Genomic DNA, 24336 nt, shown 5'->3' on the forward strand with positions numbered 1-24336 from the left:
TGTTTTTGTAAAAATTTTATTTGTCAAAGAAAAAAGCAATGGCCAATTGAAACCTACGTCATCTTTAACTCCAATTTTGGTCTTTAAATTTAGACAAATGACTTATTTACTTTTTTTTTTAAAACAAACCCCCCTTTTTCCCCTTTAAGGTTTACCATCTACTCGTGCTGAATCCTTCCAAGGAGATTGCTCCAGCGTACCTCTCCAGGTCCTCGCTTTGCTCCTTTTACCAAAAAAATGCAAAACTCCATCGTGCATCTTAAGGGCTCCAATCGTCAAAAATAGGAAAAAAAATATCTTTGGAATAGCCAATTGAGTTGAATAAAAAAATCCACACGAATGCGGTTTGGTTGGGGCAGGAATCCACTCCTATGTTCCTGGTAATTTGATCCCGCTCCATGAATCCTTGTAATTCAGCCTCCCTATCCTATCCACATTATGATTTGAATCCAATGATCCAGCTCCAAGGATTGGGATCCAGTGAGCCCTCTCCAATCCAAACCTTTATAACCAGCAAAACCAAAAAAGAGGAGGCAAAAAGTTAGATACTGTAATGAAAAAATAGGATTCTGGGGAATGATCAGTTATGTTTGCCATCAATAAATTCAGATGTACAGTAATAACTATCAATTCCCCAAAACAAACTTTCCAATGGTGATGCTCAGATAATTTCTTTAGAAATGTTAATTACTATTTGGAGGAAACATTGTAAATATTTACAATATGTCAACTGGAAATGCCAACATACTCAGCGCATTGGTGGGTACGAGGTTTTGTGGTTGTAAAAAATGGTTTTACTAAACTGGAAAAGCTTTAACTGCTCGGTCTATCCACCTACTATGGAATGGCTGGACTACAGCTGCACTCCCAGCTGGAGGGAACGTTAACAATCGGTGTTTTCACACGGATCGTGAGTCAATCGTGAATTAGTCTGAGGGGGCAGGGCTGAGACTTAAATTATTCCCCACTAGATTTGCTATTTTTATTTTGCTTTCATTCTGGTACTTATAAAAATGCAACAGCCACGCTGTATCAGTCACACAGAGGACATGCAGATTTTAGCAGTATTGATATTATACTCTGATTGCAAGTTCTACTACAAGTGTACGGATACTACGGACATGGACACTTGTAACCAAACGCTGCGGGACAAATAAACCAATGCTTCCCCCCGGGCCCGTTACTCCTTTAGAAAACTAGAATGGAATAGAGAATTACAAAAGCAGGGATTTGGCCACAATTGCCCCCCCGGAGAAGGAAGTTTTAAAAGAGAAGAGCAATCGCAGCCTGCGGTCACGAGGACATGCCTGAAGCCACACGTGGGGACACGTAGGTGCTCGGCCTCAATTCCCCTGTCTCTCAGTATAAGGTCAATACTGCCAAGTTCATCTGTGACAATAGCACTTGGAGTCATACCATTGCCTCCATTATTGATCTGATCCTCCTCAATCCTCCTTTTGACAATCCTAAAATGATTGACATGTGCTCCACAATCCTTTAATCCAAAGCATTCTTAATCCATCTCTTCAGATATGTCTACAGAAAGACACACGAAAAGGCAAGATAAAATGTAAGATTCCCCCAGAAGAGACAAGTTAGCCACAAACATCCCAACATCCCCAGCTCGTCTCGACCACAGCGGAACACTGAGACATTTACACAGCAATACCACAGCTCCAAGAATGTTGGTATTGAACTAGAACTAAACCAGAACAATCCTGACTGACAGCAATTAAAATACAATTTACCAAAGACAGGAGGGGAATGTCGGTGTCGAGGAGCAAATACTCACTAGGGATTTTACACAAGAATGCAATTCAACACTTCAGCCAATTCGAGTAAAACAGTTGGAATTTAAAAAAAAAATGAAAAGACTGTACTAAGTAAAGGAAAACTGTGTACAACATGGGGTTCTACAAAAAGATCAGAGCTAGGTGATGTTTATGTACGAGATCGGGATCTGCTGTGGCGGGGAGAGTAGCGTGGAGATCCTCTGCTTCTTCTTGGGGAATAACTGCGGCTTCTGCTGTTGCTTCGACTACGGCTCCTGCTACGACTACGGCTGCGGGACCGAGATCTTCCATAGCTTGGGCTTCTTGGGCCATCAACTTTAACACGGATGTAGGCAGTTTCTCCCTATTGAATAGACAGAACTTTCGATTGAAACGTCGAGGCTTCAGGGCCATGTTTCAGGCATGCTGACAGACTGCAGACAGCGTTACTATGGCCGGGACAGACAGCAGAGCTTACACATCTATGTCCAGCCTGACCACACACTTATTTAGCTGCTCCGTTACCAAACAATGACCACCACACGTTCCTTACCTTCAAATCCTACTGTTAAGCCCCTTGTATCCAATTCTGGCCAAAGAAAGTAAGTGTGATACCTACCTCGTGAGATCTAAATTTAGTGTTATCCAGCTTTCGCACAGCGTAGGTCATGTCTTCCTTCCGCACAAACTCCACGACACCAGTGCCATCTCGGAAAACATCAGCATAACATACATCACCTGCTTCACGCATGTGATCCTTTAAATCCTGCCAACTTCCACTTGGAGGCAGCCCTAGTGAAAAACCAAAACGTGACTTTAAAACCAGATTAGAGCCTCACCTCCCGTATTACAGCAGCAAAAGCGCAGTGAAGGAGAGGAGCGCTCAGCATCACAGGGACACCACTGCTCCCCTCCCAAAGCACACGGGGCCATGCTTTTTAAGGACAAACTCGCAGCAGCACCGCGCCCGCAGGACCCCGGGGGAGCACTTCGGCTGAGAGAGAGCAATGACTCACCCGAGACGATCACTCTGTACTCCGAGCGCCGGGACGGGGGGCCGTACCTGCCCCGGGGGGCTCCTCCCCCCCCGCCGCCGCCGCCTCCTCTGCCGGTGCCGCGGCCGCTCCGAGGAAACTCCACGCGGAGGCGATACCCATCGTAGTCGTAGCCGTCCCGCCCGTAGACGGCGTCCTCCGCGTCCCTGAGGGCGGCACGGGGCGGGCGGTGAGCGCGGCCGCCGCACCGCCCGCCTTTGTTCCCGCTTCCCGCCCGCCTCTCCCCGCCCGCCGCCTCGCCAGGCCCCGTTAGCGCGGCCCGGGCCGCGGGGCGACGCTCCCGGGCGGGCAGCGGCGGCTCCGCCGGGCTGGGGGGCCGGGGCAGCTCCACAGGGGTCTCACCTGGGGTCCTCAAACTCGACGAAGGCGAAGGGCGGACCCCCTCGGCGGTTCTTCAAGTCGATGTCGCGGATGGCGCCGTACTTGTAGAACACGTCCTCGATGTCCTTGGTGCGGATGTCGGGGGGCAGGTTCCCCACGTAGATGCGGCAGTCGTTGTTGCCGGCAGGGCCGCGGATGACGCCGCCGCCGGACATGGCGAGGTCGGCAATGTTTGCGGCGGCGCGGGGCGGTGCGGGCGGCGCGGGGCGGCGGTGCCGGGGCCGGGCCGGGCTCTCGGAGCGCTCGTCACCTCCCCCGACCGCCGCTTCAAAATGGCGCCCGCGGCTCCGCTCGCGCTGCCTCTGCGCGCACCGATCTCACCCCGGGACGCAGCACCGGCCGCAGCACCGCCCGCGCTAACGGCGGACCAGCAGCGCACGCGTCTTCCGCCGCGCCCTCACTCTTCCGCCCCGCGCACGCGCGGTTACACCGCAAAGTAGTCCCTGGGTTCTCGCTGTCTCGGAGAAGCCGCGTCCGTGCGGGGGGCCGCAGCTGTGGGGTGCGAGGCTGCGGGAGCTCGGTTATACCGTAGGGAGCCTACGGTCCCCACGGCAGATGAAAGATGCTCCTCCCGGCAGCGGCTTAAACGGCTGCGGCCGCGTGACGTCACGTCCGGTGCGGCGCCCCGCGCCTTTAGGCCCGGCCGATGAGGGCGAGGCCCAGAATGCACCGCGCGGGACGGCGGGCGCTCTTGGCGCCAAGCGCGGGGCGTCTCCCACAATGCACCGCGGGTGGGCCGGCATGGCGCTGTCCCCGCCGTGCCCACTCTGTCCCCGCCGTGGCCCCCGCATGGCCCCGCCGTGGGCTGAAGGGCCGACGGGCTCGTTCAATGCGCGCTCGCGGTGTGCCGTGCCTCGGGACGGGAGAAAAGCGCTGATCCCCCTCCCCGGGGGGCAGGACCCAAAATGGCCGCCCCGGGGGCTGAGGGGAGCGAGGGGGCGCCGAGCTCCGGTATCTCCTTCAGGGTTCAGATCTCCTGGGTTTGGGACTTTCTGCCGCTCGCGTGGGTTTTCCCATGGCTGAACTCATGGGACGGTTCTTGGGGCTCTTGCATCCAACATTTGCAGCTGGGCATGATGGGCTTGGGCAAAATAAACTTTAGGGATGGACTTGACTTGGTGGCTCAGTTAATAAAAGTGGGGGAACAAAAAGCATTAAAAACTGGGGCAAAGTCGCATCACGAGTGGATGCAGTTGAGAACACTGCTGAGGGCTGTGTGCTCCTGCTGAAGAATGTTCTATATTTATGAAGGTTTAATGTAGGGTCACATGAAAAACAGACTCAATGCAAAAAATGATATCCTGGGGAAGAAGCAGGACAAAAATACCCAAATATGTAATGTTTATAAAATTGTAATTTGAATCAAGACATTGTAAAATAACTGGAGTGCTCTGCATTGTCACAAAGCCCTCAGAGATGTATTAGAGCAGCTTTAGAGTGAGAAACCACTTCCATGTACCCTGTCCACGGGGTAACACAAAAATGTGGGTGAGCTCGTGCTAAAAACTGTTGAAATAATTGATCTTGTGCAGTCTAGGTGTCTGTCACTGATGGATCCCTGGGTGTTCATATGTCAGAGACGGCGTGGTGCTGGAGAGGTTCAGCCACTGAAACCAGCGTGAGGGGTTGAAAGTGTCAGAGTGTGGAGAGAAACCTTTTAGGCTGCAAGGGGTTGAACAGCAGCACAGGGGGGTGAGCGAGCACATCTTCACAAGAGGCAAAGGGTGAGTTCCCGGCTGCCTGGGGGTGTTCTGCACCTGAGACACAGTTCTGGGGTTTCAGTTCTCTTGGCAGTGGGACACAACGTGGGGAGCAGCAACCACAGCCCCAGCGTGGATCTGTGTAACCTCAGGGAGTGCTCTGGGGGAAATAATGGGTTTTTAAGATTATTTAACAAGCTGTTCAGTTATCTGCCAGCTCAGCAGAATCACTTTTTGGAGTTCCCATCCCTGGAAGTGTCTGAGCAATGCCAGGACGTGGCACTCAGTGGTGACAGAGTGGTGATGGGTCAAGGACTGGGCTTGGGGATCCCGAGGTCTTTTCCAACCTCTGATTCTGTGATCCCTGGCCAGGCTGGACAGGGCTTGGAGCAGCCTGGGACAGTGGAAGGTGGCCCTGCCCATGGCAGGGGTGGCACTGGGTGGGCTTTAAGGCCCCTCCCAACCCAAACCCTTCTGTTATATTCAAAAAACCTAGCAAGTCTCCTCCTCACAAAAAAATCCCACGAAGATCCTGATTGTGCTTTTCCCAGGAGTAGGGAAACTCCATCTCTTGCCAAGAAATGAGTCTCTATTTTCAAAAACTCATTAAAACCACTGAAAGTTATTCTTAAAGGCATAATAAACCAATGGTAAGTCTGCCTGGTTGGTGAAAACCCTGTTGCATAATTTCTTTTGTGTCTTAATAATCCTCATAACTGCTTCAAATGGTTCTCTTAATTACCTTAATGAAGTGTCTCTTTATAGAAGTATTAGATGTTTTCTTCCTCATTACCTTCCTCAGGTCTGTGTTATCACTGGAGTGTTTCGTTGGATATGCTGCACAATACTTATTCCTCAGAGTCATTTTTGCCTTTCTAGCAAAACACATATGTGGGGAATTAATAAGTTATGTAGAACATAAATTACTGGGAAGGCAAAGTCAAATAATCTTGCTACAAAAAGAAGCCAACTACTGTAAAATGACAAGTTTTTGTCCTCAAAATGGTAGCAATGGAAACCAGGGCTCTCCAAAGGAGAAAAAAGCAAATATTGCCCACATAACATCATTGCTTATTGTTATTCCTGATGGAGCTTGGGAAGCAGGAGGTTTCCCAAGCAGAGCTGCAGGGCTGGGGCTGTGGCCCACGCCTGTCATCGCCCAGCTCTGTCACAGAGAACCTGTTTGTCCTAATCCTTGCTGCAGAGCCATCCAGCTGGATTAGTCTTGACTAATCTTACTGTGTTGCAAAATAACAGTTCATCAAAGCCCAGATTGTTTGGGAGAAAGGGGTCGTTTTTTAGAGGCATCTGAAGTAATTTTTTTTTTGGGAACTGAGCGATGAACTGTCCAAACTTGCCATTTCCCTCCTGTGACTGTCCTTTGGAATCTGCTGCTGGAGGGCTTTCCTTGGCATTTCACCAGTAACTTGAAACCAAAGTAACCTGAAATACAAAGCTGATATTTTGGTGTGTGTGTCTGTCCATTTTAAATAGTGCTTCAAAGTGATCAAACTTATTGTTTTGCATATAGGAAATACCAGTGTGACTTTTTCAGAAAAACTCTGAGCTTCAGATAAGACAAGGAAAGTGTGTGAAAGCTTGAAAATAATTCCCATCGCAGTGGATGGTGACAGAGCTTGTTTTGTTTATGCAGATTTAACTGTAAGCAAAGAGATTTCCTCTGCACATGCTGGGGCATGTCTGGATGCAAACAGAAAACACAGCACACTGCCAGTGGGAATTGTTCCTGGAAGCCAGCCCAAAAGGACACACACGGGTGGAGACTTAAAGGAGAAAAGCCAGACGAGCAGAGGTAGCACCACCGGAATTCAAATCGTCCCAGGTGGATTGGGAATGCTCATTTTTTAAAGTTCCAAACCCTGCTGTGAGAGCAGCCACACCATGCAGGTGGCCCCACGATGTGCTCAGATCCAAGGTCCCCGGAGCAAAGTGAAGGGGCACAGGGAAGCAGAGTCAGTTAAATTGTGTGTGGTTATTTGTTGGGCTGGTAGCAATAAAAGGTTAATTTTAAAAAATTAAAAATAATCAAAATCATGGGTTTGCTGTGATTTCTGCTGTTTTATTTTCACGTTACTTGGATTTGCAGCGATTCCCACATGCCAGCACACCATGGCTGGGGCTGGGAGGAAAGGGGCAGCAGTTAGCACAGACCAGAAAGTTTCAGTGAGCCCCCCCAATCCATTTTCATGGATTTATTTCCCTGGGAAGACATTGCTGTTCATCCTGAGCTCTGCCATTGCTCCCTGCCTCCCGCTGTCACCGAATATTGTGGCAGCTGCTTGCATTGCTCTTTCCTCTCCCTGCCTGGTGGGATGCTCCAAGGCCTGACGAGGAGAGGGAGGAAAATGAATGCAAACTGTCAATGTAAATAAACCTGCTAACATTTGTTCCTGCTAAGGAATAAATAAGTGGAAAGGAGCGAATCCATTTGGGTCGCTCATTCCAGAGGGAACCTCGCGGTTTGGTGGGGACTGGGCAGCGAGGGTTTTCCTGCAGCTGCTCCTTTTCCTTTTGCTGTTTTATTTCCCTGTGCATTTTCCTGGAGTTGCCTCCTTTCCCCTGGATGCATTCCCACACTCCAGGCGTGTGGCACACAGCCAGCTGAGCCATCCACACCGAGATCCGGTGAGGAGCCACTGCCATAGTGCACGGGTGGCACAGCTCTGGGCTCACCGGCCCCTCCTGGCACTTCCCTTCCCACCACCTGTGTTCCAGCTGGGAGTGAGCAGTGCCATCCCCATACAGGGAACTGAAACGGTGTTTGTCCATTCGAGGTATTGATCACTTCTTATCTGGCGTGTGGCATCTGTCACCATCCCTGCCAGGACACGGCAGGGCCACGGCCACAGCCAGCGGGAGCTCTGCACTTACACATCCCAGGGATGTCTCTGTGGGGGCCGTGCCACCCAGCCAAGCCTTGGGAGCATGGATAGAGCTGGATCTCTTTGTTCTCCAAAAATAACCCAGATTTGCCAGGCCTGAGTGGTTTTTAAAAGGAGGTTTTCCATTAGCTCTCCATGGAGAGCCGCTGGCAGCGCTGCCGACATCCCCGCTCCCTCCCCGACTTTCAGCCCCTGTGGCATCAGTGTGGGCTTGCTGATTTTATTTAACATAAGGAACTACAACAAGAGTGAAATGCATTAAGATTGATTTCAAGCAGAATGTTGTAAAATACAAATAAAGATTTTGGAGCTGTTTTGTGGGCGCTGTAACTTTATGTAAACACTGGAAGAGGCGAGGGACTGCCATGAGAAACAAAAACTCACAGAGACCAGGGTGGGAGGGACACTGGGCCATATATTTTTCCTGTCGGAGCTCAGTGAAAGGCAAATAAACGAGGAAAAATAAACTCAACGTTTACAAAAGGGCCAGCGTGGGAGCAGCTGCCAAGGTCCGGAGCAGTTTGCTGATCCCAGTGCCCAGGTACCGCTGAAAGGATTCTGCTCCCACTGGAAATCCTGTTCCACAGCATTTTATTATCCAGACATTCCTAATCTAGGAAACCTCATGGTTCATATCCCACTAACTCTTAAGGAGAAGGATGCAAAGTAAGTGCTTTTAAATGGGCAGGTTAAAAGATGTGTCAGAAATTAGGAGTGGAGCCCCAGCAGTGGCTGTTCCATGCTCTGCTCTGCAATGCAAAGAAAAAAACAAGACAATTTGCTTTATGTACAATACTGGACTTGCTGTAGCCCAACTAAAACATGAAATATAACCTAGTTTTTCCTTTTCCTAACAGGCCTTTTAGGTGCAGTTTCTTGAGGATAGTAAAGAGGAATATCAGGCCTTTGTCAGCTGTGTCATTTAGAGCCTGAAAGATGGATACTAATTTGATCATTTCCCAAGAAGCATATTAATATTTTTATCCTCTGATATACATGTGAGAAAGAAAGGATCCACAGGGCAGAAGCTGCCTGGGATGAGGAGCCTGGGACAGCTGGGCTGGTGAGGGCAGGGAGCTGCAGCACCAGTAAGAGCTGCAGTTGCTCCATGGGAACCAGTTAGCCATAAAACCAAGGCTTTGGATGATGTCCTGGCATACCGAGGACTTTACTGCTTCTTCATTTGTCTTCCTGCTCCAGAGGGTTTCACCACACACACACACACACACGTGTGGCATCCCCGTGAGGCTTTTTTGCTGTTAGCAGCAAACAATACCTGTGCTGCAGGGCCAAGGGTGAGCACAAAGCAGCACCTCCCCTTCTGTTTGCTCTGAGAGCATCAATCTGCCAGTGAGCAGTTTTTCTCCTCTAGGGCTCCTTTTTGTTTATTATTCCCCTTTTCATTCCTCCTTATCCTCCCAAACTGATTGCACGCCTGCTTGGAGTTAAACACCAGCTGAGCACTATGGTGGACTGGGGCTGCAGTGCCCCTGGGGACTGGTGGGACTGGAATGCACTGGAAATGCATCTTCCAGACCCCTGCATTGGTGGTTTACACTGAGGGCATGGCTTTGGGTGTCAGTGGTGTCCACTGGCTTCTGGGTGCTCCATGGCAAAGCCAGGTGTGTGTGCTGGTGGCTGACCACAGGCTGGCCTGGATCCCAGCACGGGGGCTCACCTGGATCCCAGCACAGAGGCAGAGCTGTCCCAGGGCACTGAGGGCTGTTCCCAAGGCCACGTGTCTGTGCAGAGCTGTGCTCTCCTCCCACGGATATTCCCGGGCCGTGGGACCTAAGCAGTTGCAACATTCCCGTAATAAAAGCAGCACCTTTGCAAGCTTTGGCAATGTTTGGCTGGAAGCCTCTGCTCTTTGCTGGCCATGAAGTGCATTCCTGACACCTCTCCCCGTGTATCCACGATAACCATCTCCTCAGACCAGGGATGGGGCTGGACCCTGCCCGGTAACTCCCACCCTGGGAATTGTCAAGCAGGGCACGGGGCACACTTGCAGCTCCAGATAGGAATTTTCCTGGCTCGTCCTGGAGATGCCAGATGAGGTGGATATGGGCTGTGCTCCCCTCTCTCCCTGCTCCTGCCATTGTGCCCTCGCTGAGCCTTTGGGTTGTGCTGGCTCTGAGCAGTGCCCTGCACAAGGACAGCCCTTCCCTCTGCATTTCCAAGGCTGATTAAACAGGAGGCAGAGTAGCCTTAAGCATTCCTCTAATTAAAACAAAATCCCTCATGGCCTCTTATATACAGACAGATATTACAGACCTAAGGGTTGTACAAAATGTGTATTTATTGATCAGATCAACTGTTGCAGCTCCTTCTGTGGAGTTCAGTGAGAGCATCACCATGACCAGGCTGGGGAGGAGGGCGGGAGGGGGTTTGACCTGAGCTCTCAGTGATGCCAGCCCAGGGCCAGCCCGTGAGTACTGCCTGCTATAGATACTTTTGTACACATTTGTGTACATTTATGTACATTGAAATACACAGCCACCCAGCTAGGCATCACCTCCAACACCCATCCGGGTCCTGCCTTCCCAGGCTGCTCCCTGGGTATGGTTTGTGGAGCTGTACCACAGGGGGTTGTTTCTGAGCCCACTCAAATGGCTGGTTTTTTGATTGCAGGCAGGCAAAAGCATTTCTGGTAGAGCCTCGGAGTGATTGAAGGACGGGACATACTTTCCAGGGAGAAGCAACCACTTGAAAGCTTTTGCAGGCTGAGATTTTGTGCTCAACAAGTTGCTCCAATTTGAAGCAGAATCCTAAGAAATTTGAGTGTGTGGTGGAAATGTCTGCAGGCCTGAATTAAAGAGGCACTGGCAATGAGGCTGTAGCTTCCACAAGATAAACATTACAGAAAAATAGTGTAAATACGGGGGATTCTATTTTTTTTCCCTCATTTTTCCCTCACTTGGGCCAGGAACTGCTAAAGCTTAAATAAATCGTTGCAGAAGTGAGACTGACCTAAATTATTCTACACAGTAGAGACCTTGTCTCCTGCTTTTGGAGATTCTTGTATTTAAGCTGTGCCAGAACAGGGTTTAAGTTGTCTGTTCAGCAGTAGCTCCTTCCTACGCCCTGGGGAGCTCGGGGGAAGGTGTGAGATTGGCTGGTGTGTGCCAGCAAGGCTGCTGGGGAGGCAGAGCCACCAGCTCACACACGCCAGGGAAGCCAGAAGGGATTTTTGGTGCCACACCATCCCGTGCTGGGTGCTGGCAGGTTTCCCTGCCCTGTGTGGGGCTGTCGCTGTGCCGGGCTCCTCTTGTTCCCAGTGAACACGCAGCCCAGTGCCTAATGAAGTCACGCCTGTGTGTCTAATCAGGGAATGCACAAGTGCCCAGATAATTTGCATTTGAGCACCCGAGGAGGTCGTGCATCAGCATCCAGACTGACCCTGCAGGGGCATGCACAGGTTCACACTTAAAGCTGGCACAGGTGCAGGGCTGTTCCTGCAGGGAAGTGGGGTCAGTGCATCCCTGGTGGCTCATCCCGTGCCGTGAGCCCCCGTCAGGACATGCATGAGCACCCGGGCAGTTCATGCATGAGTGCCCGTTATTTGGCATACAAATGCCCAATTAGCCTGTGCATGACTGCTCAATCATTTCATGCATGAGCACTAAGTGGTTTACACATGGATTCCCAGTAGGCTCACTGGTGAGCACCCAGTGTGTTCCCAGAGCAGGAACTCCCCTGGGGACTGCAGCCCATGGCTGGAAGAAGGAGCAAGGAGCATGGCAGAGTGAAGGGAGTGCAGTACAGGGACGTGGCTAATATGGATGTGCTGAGGTGGGGCAGGAGGAACCCCCACCCTGCAGTCAGCCCAAAGCCACTGTCATGTCTTGGCACCTCCCAGCTCCTCTGACGGCAGCACCGTGCTCTGTGTGACCACAGGAACCCAGCTTTGGCAAGTGCTGTGGCTCACAGGAGGGTGGAGTAAATGATCACAAACAGCCCTTCCAACCTTAAAAATGTAGGAAGCCTTTGATGTGCAGGCAGGATGCCTTGCAGATAAACCATGTGTGGTGTAGGGCTTGTGCTGGAGCACCAGCCCAAGGAAGGGGAGCACAGAAAAATGGAGAAACTCAAAGTAAAATTACCCATAATCCTGGCCCTGGCCCTGGCCCTGCAGGTACCAAGTCTGTGTCCCCAACCCCTGTGCCATGGTCAGCTCGGAGCCCTGCACACCCCACTGTGGGAGTGAAGCCACAAGACACAGTCACAGAGCACATGGCTTTGATGTGACCTTTCCTTCAGTGTTTATGTTATCTCCAAACCCGTTTTTCTGTTCAGGAGAGATCAGACTAAAGGGAGTTGCCAGCCCTCAGCGCATCCAGCTGGTCCAGGAGCCTGGGCTGGGGTGGTGGGAGCTGGGAGCAGAGGGCTGGGTGGCTTCTCACCCCTCGTCCCCCTGCATGCACTGAGGCAGTTCTTACATCCCTGTGCTCATATAACCCTGGCAAGATTCCAGAGAGACGTCCTTATTTATGGATCCTGCATGAACTGCACACCGCGAGTCACTCATAAAAACTTGCAGGGAGCAGCTGACCTGAATCCATATTAATAAGGCTCACAAGTCATGGAGTGTTTTCTCTCATGCCTGTGGGATGGCAGGAACGCGCTGCCTTGTGGCATGCAGGGTTTAGACAAAAAGCCGTCTATAGCTGTCACATTTTTAAGCCCGTTTGCCTTGGAGATAAGCCCAGGCTGCCCTGCCATGGTGCCACGCTGCCTCTGCTCTGGGACAGACCTGGGGAGATGAGGAGCCATGGCTCCCTGCAAGCTGGAGCCAGGGAAAGGCTGTGCTGGCTTTGGGGACAGCGTAGGGGTTTCAGAGCCCCAGTGTGTGATGCTGCTGGGATGTGTGGGGTCTAGTCCCACACAGGAGCATTTCTCCTTGGGCAGGGACACCTCAGCCTCTGCAGCCACTGCCCGGCTGCTTCCACAGCACTTACAGGGAGGCACACTCTTCCCAGCTGGGAAACCCGGGGGACAGTCCCAGCTCTGGTATTCCTGCACTCTGGTCTCACGTTGGGATGAAAGCCTTTGCAGATCAGGCAATAATCCAGCGGACTTGGGGCTGCTCTTGCTTTTAAAGGACCACTCGTGGTGTCCAAACCCTCCTCGTCAGCGGTGGCAGCTCCCGCGGGAGGTTTTAGAGCCTTTCCTTTTATAGGGCTTTTTATTTTTCCACGGGATTTATCCAGGTTCAATAGCAGGGATTCAGGGAGATAATAACATACATTAACCAGGGGCTGGAAACTGCTTTGCAAACAAGATTGATCAAAGCAGTCCAGGATGGAGATCAAACCCTCCGGAATGTGCTTTGCAAAACACTTGCCAAAACAATTGAAACCTGGTAAAAAATAACACACTGGGCAGCCCTGGGGGGCTGTGCCAGGTAGGGACCCAGCAGCCAGAATGCTGGTGGGGGGCTGCAGCCATGAGCAAGGGCTCTTGTGGATATGATGAAGTGGCCAAAGCTCCCTTGGGATGGAGCAGCAGTCCTGCTCCAGGGTGCCCACACCCTCCATTCCACTCCAGAGGAGAATTAATTGAAGGTGCTTTACTGCTGCTGTTGTTTTTATTGATTATTGGCAAAGAGAGTGACTGATGGTGGAGTCTAGAGGACAGGAGCAGAGGTGCAGGAGACATGTGGGAGGAGGAGAGAGGGAAGGAATTCCTGCAAGGACAGGAGATGAAGGTGACATTTCAGCCATTGTCTGCTGTGGATCTGTGCTATAAAGTAAGTCAGTGTGCCACGTCCATGGCAGGGCAGAGCAGAAATAATGGGCTGAGTCATATCAAAGTGAGTTTAGGTTAAATAAGAACAATTTCCTGTGGGGGATGTTTCTACAGAGGTACAGCATGGAAGTAGAGCTGGTGGAAAAAATGCTGCCACACTCACACTGTCAACCCTGCATTTGGATCTCTGACCACTGCATTTCTTGTGGCAGATGGGCACAAAGTGTGTGGTTTTTTACTTGTAATCACCTGGGATTGGAAACACATCTCAGGGGAAGCATGTGGCCATGGGGCAGGAGGAGCACAGCCTTAGATGGCAAACTGCTTCTCACGCCAGGCCCTTTTCCTGTGGATCTCTGTGAAGTGCTTTATATAGTCCACTCAGAGGAATTTATAAACAACCTTCTGTCACTCTTCAGGAATGCATCTCCCTCCATCAATCCTCCAAGCACTTTCTTTGTCAAGGCCACGCTCCTTGCACTGGAAGGAGCAGAACTGAGCCAGGCAGGAGCAGGGCTCCTCTGCTTCCTCTTGCTGCAGGTGCTTTGGGAGGAGGTAGGATATAACTGGGATAGAGCTACACTGGGATTATAGAAGCAGCCACCAGCTCTGGAGCCAGCTCTGGAATCTGCAGACTGTCACAAGTTGGGCTCAGGACCACTCTTTGATACCTTGTTCCTTTGCTCCTAAAGGCAGCTGCCTCCTGCCCTGGGCTGAAGGTACCCACAGGTTTCTCCAGGACAGGAGAGAGACAAGTGCTCGTTCTGCACTGGGAAAATACCAGGAGGTCCACATGGTGTGACTCCTGGGGATGTCCTGTGCAGGATTAAAAGCTGGACTCAATGATCCTCGTGGGTCTCTTCCAACTCAGAGTATTCCGTGATGGGAGCCCTCGTGGGAAAGCCGGGGGCTCCCACTGGGTGGGACAGCCAAGATGAGCATTGCCCAGCAGCTGCCTCTGGTTTTCAAATCTGCCGAGCCCCACAGCTGCCCTGCCTCAGCTCAGCCCTGGGAGCAGAGCACAAACCTCCCCGGTGCGAGCGGCGGCTCCGTTCCAAGGCTCTGCGCCGCCCGGTCTGGAAAGCTCATAAAGCAGATCCACAGGGCTCAGATGTGCTGCCTCAACAGAGCCTCGGCAGAGCTATAAATAGCCCAGCCAAGCGTGGTGCAGCGAACCTGAGCGGAGCCGGCTGCCCTCGTGGGCAGCTCCAGGAGCCGTGTGGGGACGGCCTGAGGAGCTGGCCCGCTCTGCAGCACCGCCTGAGGAGCTGGCCCGCTCTGGCCGGGCAGCCGAGACCGTGTCACCTGCCCGGGCATGGCCTTGTCCCCCCTGTGCTCCTAAACCTCAGTGCCAGGCACTGCAGTGTTCATTCATCCTCACTTCATTTTCTGCTGCTGACTTCTCTCTTAAAGCAGGAGCTCAGGTCTGGACCCATTAAGGAACAGTAAATATTTCATTTGCTGTTGGAGTTCTGACCAGTATCTCAGAGGCTACAAAGGGCACAGTAGGAAATATCCATTTCATTAGCAAACGGGATTGGCCCATTCCAGGGCTCGTGGAGTGAACCCAGCCTGTCCCCTGGGTGCTGTTACCAGCTGTAAGCTTGTCTTCATTCAGCAATCCAGCCAGGGAGGTTTCAGGACCTGGAGTGGTTTTCTTGGTTCTCAAGGCTATGCAGGCAATTAAAACTGGTCTTATTAAGAGGCAGCTGAGACTGGGCAGTGCTGTCTCCCTCTCACTACTGTTCAGGCACTGCAGCGTGGGAACGGGGACAGCACAGGAATCAGGATTTTTTGTTCTACTGGGCTTTTCTTCAGGTAGCTTCTGCAAAGGGCTTCTTGGCACTGCTGCTCAAGTGAAATGGAGCAACCAAAACGGGAGCTGGCTGGCGGCCAGCCCGGCAGCCGGGGGGGCAGGTGTGTGCCTGGAGCATGGCTATTGAGGGCAGGAGCCCCGTGTGGGACAGCCAAGTGTCTGAAGTGCCAGGGTCACACCTGTGCTTGAGGACCCCTGTGCAGGAAAGCCAAGTGTGCGAAGCACGGGGGTCACACCTGTGTGCCAGGGTCGGGCTGGGCTGTGATCCTTCACTGCCGGCCTGGCACAGGATGCTGAGAGCTCACAAGCAGGTGTGTGAACAGAGAGGTTCCATTCTGCCCTCTCGGCTCTGCATGTCTGTGGAACATCCCGTGTTCTCGGGGTGAACGTTCCATGAAGCAGCTCGAACAGCCAGGTCACCCCCAGCCTCTGGGTGTGCGGGGACAATTCTCGGCAGTGCAGTACCAGGTTACCCAAGGATTTTATCAGCTTTCTCACACAAAACAAGGCTGGCAGGAAAAGGGTCTGGCAGGATGCCCTGAGATATCCCAGGGGAAAAGTGGTGACTCCTGCAGGACATGGGGCTGGCAGTTCAGTGAAAGCTGCTCCATCCCCATGCTTTGCTCCCTGTAAGAAAACCCCAAGAAACACTGGAATACTTTTGATGTGTTCAGGAGGGGAAAGTGTGTCTGGGGAGATGCTGAGTCCTGCAGGGGACACTGAGCACTGGCCTGCTGTGACCTGAAAACCTGGATATTTGGGGTATGTTGTGCAGCTCCAGGGAATATGGATCTGTCCCAAATGGGTGAAGACAGCTTCAGGGACTTTTCTCAAGTCCCTCTCTCCCTTTCAGCTGTAAGTATGTGCCAGTGTGGGAGGACATCTCAAGGCTCAGGAGATCCATGAGCATCACAGGTTGGAGATCTCAGGTGAAAGGTGCCAATGAGGTGCCAAGCTGCAACTCATCACCAAAGCAGGACTATATTTGACTCAGGCTGAGCCCTCTGACCGAGAACAATTTGGTGTGTGACTCAACCCAGTGAGTTTCTCTTAGAAGGGTTCGGGCTCTCGCCGGGGATCGGGATCCCCATGGCAGAGGGGGCCCCCGTGGAAGCATCATGACCCCCTAGGGCAACAAAGGTCCCTCTAGGGATCAGCCGCTCTAGGCGATCAGGCTCTTTCCTCGGGGATGGGGATGGAAGGCGCGGAGCCCCCAGGCTACCAGCGACCGCTCTCACCTGCCCGCGCCCCTCACGGCCCCTCACGGCACCCCCGCCCCCCCAGCCCCGCCCCTCCCCGCCGCGCGCCGCCCCGCGGCATTGTGGGATGAAACAGGATGTAGGCAGAACAGCGCGGGCGGACGGGCCGGGCGCGGCGGGCCGCGCCGCGCCGCAGCCAATGGGTGCGCGGCGCGCGGGGCGGTGCGGCCAATGGGGTGGCGGTGGCCCGCGCGCCGCAGCGGGCGGGGCGGTATTTGAGAGCGGCGCGGCGCCGGGGCGCAGAGCGCGCGGGGCGCCGAGCGGAGCGGAGCGGGCTGAGGCAGCGCGGCCGGGCCTCCTCACACCTCCTTCTCCTTGGTGCCGTGCCTCGCCCTCCCGGGGTGGCCCTGTCACTGTGAAGGTGAGCGATGTCTCCGCTGGGCTGTGGGTCTCCAAGCCTCGCCCGACACCGGTCGCTCCGTGTGCGGGATGGCGGCGGGGCCGCCCCGAGGGCGGAGGTCGCTGCCGCGGCCGGGCGCGACCGGCTCTTGGGGAGCGATCGGAGCCCGCCTCTCCCTGGGGGGCCGTGCCGCTGCAGAGCTGGTCCCGCTCCAGGCAAGGTCACCGCGGCCTCGGGCGCCCCCGGAGCTCCCCCCGTGAAGGTCACACAGGGCTCCGGCTCCCGGGAGCCCTGCGGGGAAAGGGGCTGTGCCGCACCCCCTCCCAGGGCCCTTTTCGGCCAAGGTGGTGGATGCGGTTCGTGGAGGGGTTGGGCCCCGTCCCCAGTCGCGAAATCCATGCTGTCCTGGTGGTGGAGCGGTGGGTGCTGGGCTTGGGCCCCGTTCTGAGCCGTGGGATCTGTGCTGCCCCGATGGGGAAGTGACGGGTGCTCCCATCCCCGCGATCCATGCTGTCCTCATAGGGGAGGTGGTGGATGCTGGGCTTCAGCCCCATCTCATTTCTAGGGTTCTATTCTGCCCGGAGAGGGACTGGGGGCTTATGTCTCCTGCTCTTCCCAAAGCCCCAGCTTGTCCTGCTGGAGTTCTGGGCTTGAATGTACAATTAAGACCTTATCCTGCTCTGGTAGGAAAAGGGTCAGGTGCTGCCTTGGGCCTAATTTCCCTCCCAAGACTTCATATTGCCCTGGAGTGGCAGCTGGGGCTGTGGTCTTCCTCCTCACAGACCACATCCTGCCCTTGGGGGAAAGAAGTGGTTGCTGGAGCTGTAATGTTACCCCTTCCCAGGCCCATCTTGCCCTGAGATGAGTGCTCCGGCTTTGTGGTTTTCCTCAAAGAGGGCCAGATTGGTGGCAAGACCCCGGGAGCCACCTGTGATCTTGTGGTTTAGGGTTCTGCTATGTCTGTGGTGCTGCTGTGGGCTGCCTCGTGGGGAGGATGCCCTGTAACCCCCCCAGGGAGCGAGCAGAGCCTGGGGCCCTGCTCTGGTGTTCAGGTGGGCGCAGGGTGTGACACTCCTGTGGCAGGTGCAGCAGCAGGGCACTGCCAGCTCCTGCTGTGGTGGGCCGTGGGGGATGCTGTGCCCTGGAGCAGTGCAGGGGAGGCCTCCTGGCCAGCGTGTGCAACCCTGCTGAAGGATGATAATTTTTTCGTCTGGCACCGTCGCCCGTGGCAGCCCAGGCCCGCACTGGGATGCTGCTCGCCTAGACAATGAGGAGGGAAGGTGCCTTTTGCAGGTCACTCTGTGCCTGGTTATGCAATGGCAGGTGCCCTCTGAACTCTGAGCAGTGCCCGTGTGTGAGGGCTTGCTCTCTCTCTTTCCCTAAAGAAGCTTTTCTGGAAGAGTGACCCACAAGTGGATTTCTGTTGCTTCCTTCTTCCTGTGGACTTGACACCCAGAAGACTTTTCCAAGACATGGTCAGATTCCTGGGTGGTGAATCCAAATCTACAGGCAGTTTGGGCTGTTCTGAGCTGTGTGTTCTCTTTTCTTGGCTTCTGTGCTACAGGCAAAGCCCCACTGGCTGAAACCACGGCATGGAAAGGAGCAAACAGCCTTGGAGTGGCTTTTCCAGGGCTGTGATAGGAGCATGTGCTCTCCGTTGGCAGTGGAGCTCAGTTCCCGTCATTCCTCCTGATGCTGCTAGTGTGTGTTAATAGCAGTGCTCTATTAAACACTATATCTAAACTGTATAAATTAAGGTGGCAATAGAAGTCTTCAAGTGCAGGCAGAGGGAAGAATTGAAGTATTGTAATCAGAGGGCTGCAATTATGTAACCGGATTCTCTTTCTCTCTGGGTAGCAAGCTCCTTTAATTGCTGTAACAAAGCTACTCCTTCAGTTTTCTGGGGCTCTTCCAGGAAGTGATCATTGCAGCAGATTTTTTTCACTCCACAGCAGAGCTAAAAATGTGTAGTTTCACTGTTTCAAAACACACTTGGTAGTATCACTCAAGACTTAGAGTGCTGTAAAAGGATTTAGGAAACTTAATGGTGCTCTGCAGGCTTAATTGGAGGCACTCCTTGCCATTAAGAAGCTTATTCCCACAAAGTTTTAATGTGCTGCGGTAAGAGCTGCTGCAAGGTGAGCAGCTGGATCCCCAGGTAACATGTGCCTCCCCAGGCCTTGATTGGGGAATGGGAATGAGGGCTGTGGTGCCCAGAATAGGCCTTCATGGTGGGCCTTCTCCAGGGCTTGAAGAAAGACTGCAGTGTTAGGATCATGAAATTGCAGTTTTCTAGGATTATAGGAACTGTGCTGGACACCTCCCTGGAAAGGCCATATCAGATCTGATGGCTGCAGTGCCTGGTACAAAGCAGTTTAGTTTTGAGAGCAGAGGGGTTGCAGACCTCACTCCAGGACAAGTCTGGGACTGCAGTAGCATGCTGGTTTTGGTATCTGTGTTGTGGTTCCCAGCTGAGGAGGGGGCAGGAAAGGGAGAGCTCTGCTAAGCTCTGTCTCTGTGGTGGGACCTGCTTTCCCTGCCCTCTTTCCAGGCTGCACAGTGGTGTTAACCTGCTTCTGGCTCATCAGACTGGCTCTGTCCCATGGGAACAGCTGAAGGCTGGGTTTCATGGCAGAGCAGCAGGGAAGTGAAGGTGTGATGATGGCTGAATGTGGAACAATGCTCCTTCCAGGCTAAACTAGCAGCAGGATCTGTGACACCTGGGATGGAGTAGAATGAAAGTACTGCTGCTCTGAATGTGCTTCCTGAGCCTCTGTGCCTGTGGCAGGCAGTCTGGGATCTGTTGCTTGCAAGGCTCTGAGCGGGGGATGTTCCAAAACACTGGTACACCTGGATGGCAAACTTGGCTGTAGCCTATTGATGTGCAGGAGGGCTGTGGCTCTCTGCAGATCCCGTCTCCTCCCACACATAAGCTTTTCCTGCCTGTGGTGATGCTGGGCTACCTCTGATCTAACCTCCAGCCAGTGCCGGTGCTCCGGCTGTAAGGGGCACCTTGGCCTGGGGCTGCATAGGCAGCCCCGATAAACTCACTGTGGCCATAGCAGGGTTTGTGGTATCGCCTTGTGACGCAGCCTGCACGGAAAGGACAACCTCTGATGCACAGGAAGCAAAGTCTCCTCTTTGGGAAGGGATTAAAGGAATCTATGTTCTGCCTTAGGTTCACCATGTCTGACAGAAAGGCTGTGATCAAGAATGCGGACATGTCCGAGGACATGCAGCAGGATGCTGTAGACTGTGCTACACAGGCCATGGAGAAGTACAACATAGAAAAGGACATTGCAGCATATATCAAGAAGGTAACTCCGGGATGAGGGTGCTGTGCTGGCTGCGACTTCCCAAAGCTCCTGAGTCTGTCAGGAGCTGAGTGGCTGAGGCTTCGTGCTTGCGTGCTGGGAGGGAGAAGATACTTGGCTTCTTGGCTGCTTTACTGCTGTTTTCAAGAGGATGGAGTGACTTCTCCAAGGTCAGGGGAGGGCTGTGGCAGAGCTCTGGCAAGCTCTGAGCAAACTGCAAGTGCCGTCCCTCAGGATTTGCCAGCCTGGAAAGGGCTAGCAGCTGCCTCTGCTTAGGACTTGCTCCACAGACCTGCAGCTCCAGTGCAGGTGGGATCACCCCGATGTTTTTCTTGGTGGGCAGCAGTGCATGTGTGATTCTGGGATGGGCCTTGTGCTGGCTGCTGGAGCTGTGGAAGCTGCTGTGTTAGAAACAGTGCAAGCAGCTGCCCTGGCTGGTGAAGAGGTTCTCTCCCCATTAGCAGGAATCTGTTAATTGAGTCTCATGCTTGATGATGGCACCTGTGGAGCTGTTGGTTCCCCCTGTAGCAGCTTCTTAGAATGGTCTGGAAAAGTGCTCTTGGAGGAGGGAAATCTTACTTCAGAGGCAGTGAAGTCCTGGCACCTGGGCTGGTGTTTGGGCCTTGCTTGTAATCTAAGCTTGAAGGCAAAGGATTCAAAGGTGTCTCCTGACTTCTCAGATCACTTTGAGGCATGACTTAGCTCTAAGTGCTCGGGGCAATGCAGCCTATAAAGCGAGGGAGTGCAACAGAAGGCATCCAAAAAGAACTTGGCCTTTATTTCATGAGAGTGTGTTGGGAGGAGGGAAGCAATTTGATGCACCCTCGTGCCCTGGCAAGAAAGCCTTTTCCTTACTTCAAAGGTTACCTGCAAACAGCTGAAACACTTCTGCTGTCTGAGAACTAGAACTGGCTTTAATCTTGGATGTTGAGTCTGTTCTTCTGGCCCTGTCTCAGGGGAGGGAAGGGTGTTCTTGGGAGTAGTGTGTTAATTAGAGGGAGGAAAATGGTCTTTAACCCTATCCTGCCTGCTAAGTAGGTGAAGACTGTTGAACCAGCATTCAGCTTGCTTACCTCTGACCTCTTGTGTATTTGCTCTCTGGCCTGTGAATCTGCCTGCTCATTTTCAGTGTGGATTTTCTCCTCTTTGTGTGCAAGAGTACCAAATTGCATAAGCCAGGCTTTTCTTCCTTGCTTTTTTAGGTGACCTTTAAGCTCAGATGCCTTGCTGGAGCAAACATGCTAAAACCTTTTTTTATTTTTTCTGAGTGGGTTTGGAATGGGAGAGAATTATTCCCCTGATTAGCCTACACACAGGGCCGTACCAAGGAGAGCTCTTGCATCTGCTCTTCCTGCCCAGGGCTGATGGTGCTCCAAGGCTTAGAAGATATTTTGCTTGTGTTGAATCCTTCAAACAATCCAGTGCAGAGGTTTGGTTGCTTAATTTAAGTGTCTTGCAGTGGGGTATCTCAAGATGCTGCAGGTGGGAGGAGAGGTGATAGTGTGTGAACAGAACCAGCTCAGAATTTGTGCTTAGAACTATTCTGATGTGGGCTTTCTTGGCCTTAATGCCTCTCTTCTCTTTCTTCAGGAATTTGACAAGAAATACAACCCAACTTGGCACTGCATTGTTGGCAGAAACTTTGGCAGCTATGTAACACACGAGACAAAGCACTTCATCTATTTTTACTTGGGTCAGGTTGCAATTCTTCTCTTCAAGTCTGGATAGGAAGTAGGAGCGATTGAAATTTGGACTGTAATGCACTGATGGCTGAAGCCACGACTCCCTCTAACATGGCTATGCCGCTGCATGGACTGTATACTATATTTAATGTGTATATGTTGCAGTAAAAATCTACTTCTGTTTAGTTGCCTGGGAAGAAGGCGGCATTTTTTTGTTACTGCTTTTTTTGGTTGTATTGCACTAGGAAACCTGTAAATGCTTAAACAATGGCCTTTACGTGGGAAGAAATAAAACTATTCCACAACAGCTCCCTCACTGGTAACTCCTTCTTTGAGGCTGGGAAAACTTTTTTGGGCAGGCCAGAAGCCCCAGACTTCCTTACTGAGTCCTGTTAGACTGTTAATCTTGCAAAGAGGAGCAAAGCCAGTGTGAGCCTCTGTCCCACCCTGCAGACTGTAGAGAGCTGGCTCTCCCAGTACCCTTGGGGCAGGTCTTAGACCTTCCCTGAAAGCTGGTGGGGTGGCTCTGGGTGACGTGGCTTCCACACCCAAGGTGATCTCCACCTTTGACTGTGATACAGGCTTGCAGCTGGCACCCCTCGGTGTTCTTGCTCAGTGCCCTTCGCTGTATTTTTGGCTCTGCTGAAACATTGACCTAGACTTGAGTAAGCAATTCAGCGTGGTCTAGAAGGCTTCAAATCCAGCCCCTGAGTTCCTGCTTGTTGCAGAAAGCAGCAATCCTGTGGCTGAAGTCTTTAGACCCCGATACTGAGTCTAAAGCCACGTGGCCCGGCCCCGCAATGGAGTAGGATATCAAATTGGTGACTACTGACAACAGCTCTATTCGGCATGTTTGTAGCCAGTTGTCTCAACACTGCCTTAACTTGATGCTCTCCTTAAAGCAAGCTAGTCCTGTGGAAGACTTGTAAGTGGCCACTGTCTCTTTCTTTATTTTTTTCTTTTCTTTTATTTTCTGTAGCTAATAAGCTATTTCCGGAGGATTGTCCTCTATGTTCTGATATCTGCTTTTGTTCTTAAAGCACAGTACCAAGAAGTGTAAATTTACATGTGATGTTTGTGTGAAGGAAACTCATGTGACATCTGCTTCAAAGGCAGACAAATGTCTTGGTCTCCAATAGGTTCAGCAGTGATGTTGTCTTAGTACGTACTGACTCGGGATTACACTGCAGGAAGTTCTGACCTGGGTGTGCAGAAATGCTGTGTGATGGCAAATAAATCCCTGGTGCTTGTTATAAGCTCTAATTATTGGTTTGCTGACTAATGCATTGGCAATACCACTGGGCTGGTGAGCCCAGCTTGTGTCTGAGATTAATTTGGTGTTGGGAATAAATCATTGCTGGGGGCGAAGGGCAGAGTGAAGGGAGCTCTTTGTGAAATGATTTGGTGCCCCAGGTTGATGACTTCCTGAAGTAAAAGTCCTTCTTGTCTCTGTGCAAAATCCAAAGTATGCCTAATTTTGTATTATGGATAGAACAATGTTGTAACTAGAAAGAATGTAGCTGTCATAAGTTCATGTCGATGGAAATGTCTGCACTGGGATAATGTGCCTTGGACTGTCTGGGGCACTTGTGTGGTCTTGTCTCTTCAGAATTCCTCTCTGGGTCTGAAAGGAGAATGTTTTGGGTTTGTTTTTTTCCAAGCATGAGTCTAATGTGAATCTGTTCACGGTCTCTCGTGGAGCAAGATCTGTTCCCTTCATAACTGCAATTGCTCAAATACCATTTATTTTTTTTTTTTCAAACATTAAAGGTGAATTGACACATTTAAACAGCCTCTGGTTTCTTCTTCCTTACCAGCTTTCCTGAGCAAAGCCAGTCCTTGTCCAGACAGGGTGAGCAGCGATTTCTCTGCCCTGGAAGGTGCTGATGACCCAAAGAAGGCATGTCAGGGAGGGAAAAATGACCAGAGGAGTTTAGGTGATGCCTGTGTGCTGGTACTGACCTCCAGCTCAGCTTAAAGGCTGAGCCAGAGGGGAGGGATTTGAGGGAATTGTGTCCTGCTGCACCCTGATGGGATGCTCTGTGCCAAGTAACCTGGATCTGAATGACTGGGAGCTGACCTCTTAACAGCTTGAGGCAGCCAGGGGGTGGTACAGCAGCTTCCTGCACAGGAAGGTGTCTCCCTGCTTCCCAGGAAAGCAGGCTTTCCCTTCAGGCCTCCTCCCTGTGCTGGAGAGAAAGCTGAGAGCTGAATCTGATGTGTTTAATGCCTCTCACAGTGCGGGGGCTGTGGGCTTGCCCTTAAACAACCTCCTCAGCTTGTTATCTTGCTCCCGATGCAACCTAAATTTGGGGTTGTGGCCCGGGTGATATTTTGGAAAAGCTGTGGGCTCTTCCCAAGCACAG

At 52.2% G+C, this 24336-nt stretch overlaps 2 protein-coding genes across 3 annotated transcripts; one reads left to right on the plus strand and one right to left on the minus strand.

Annotated features, from left to right (window-relative positions):
* On the minus strand, nt 1–3503 carry SRSF1 (serine and arginine rich splicing factor 1). Its single transcript, XM_030232300.2, has 4 exons — nt 3170–3503; nt 2789–2973; nt 2392–2564; nt 1–2136 (listed from the first exon to the last, which is right to left on the minus strand). Exons 1-4 carry the CDS (start codon nt 3361–3363, stop codon nt 1942–1944), a joined length of 747 nt encoding a protein of 248 aa, XP_030088160.1. The 5' UTR covers nt 3364–3503; the 3' UTR covers nt 1–1941.
* A 13359-nt stretch (nt 3504–16862) lies between these two features.
* Nucleotides 16863–23759, plus strand: DYNLL2 (dynein light chain LC8-type 2). Of its 2 annotated transcripts, XM_018919537.3 has the most exons (3): nt 16863–16995; nt 20153–20291; nt 21879–23759. In XM_018919537.3, the coding sequence occupies exons 2-3, from the start codon at nt 20160–20162 to the stop codon at nt 22014–22016; spliced, it is 270 nt and encodes an 89-aa protein (XP_018775082.1). In that variant the 5' UTR covers nt 16863–16995; nt 20153–20159; the 3' UTR covers nt 22017–23759. The 2 variants fall into 2 exon arrangements, with proteins under 2 accessions (XP_018775082.1, XP_009093084.1); XM_009094836.4 differs by lacking the exon at nt 16863–16995 and having other exon boundaries at nt 20134–20291.
* Nucleotides 23760–24336: the final 577 nt, after the last annotated feature.

This window comes from Serinus canaria, chromosome 19 (assembly GCF_022539315.1).
Source record: "Serinus canaria isolate serCan28SL12 chromosome 19, serCan2020, whole genome shotgun sequence".
NCBI classification, from domain to species: Eukaryota; Metazoa; Chordata; class Aves; order Passeriformes; family Fringillidae; genus Serinus; species Serinus canaria.

Coding starts and splice junctions, on each gene's coding strand:
- SRSF1 (XM_030232300.2), bottom strand. CDS start 3,363: ATGTCCGGCGGCGGCGTCATCCGCGGCCCTGCCGGCAACAACGACTGC. Junction 2,565..2,788: donor GTACAGAGTGATCGTCTCGG/GTGAGTCATTGC, acceptor GTTTTTCACTAG/GGCTGCCTCCAAGTGGAAGT. Junction 2,137..2,391: donor CTAAATTTAGATCTCACGAG/GTAGGTATCACA, acceptor TCTATTCAATAG/GGAGAAACTGCCTACATCCG.
- DYNLL2 (XM_009094836.4), top strand. CDS start 20,139: ATGTTCTGCCTTAGGTTCACCATGTCTGACAGAAAGGCTGTGATCAAG. Junction 20,292..21,878: donor TTGCAGCATATATCAAGAAG/GTAACTCCGGGA, acceptor CTCTTTCTTCAG/GAATTTGACAAGAAATACAA.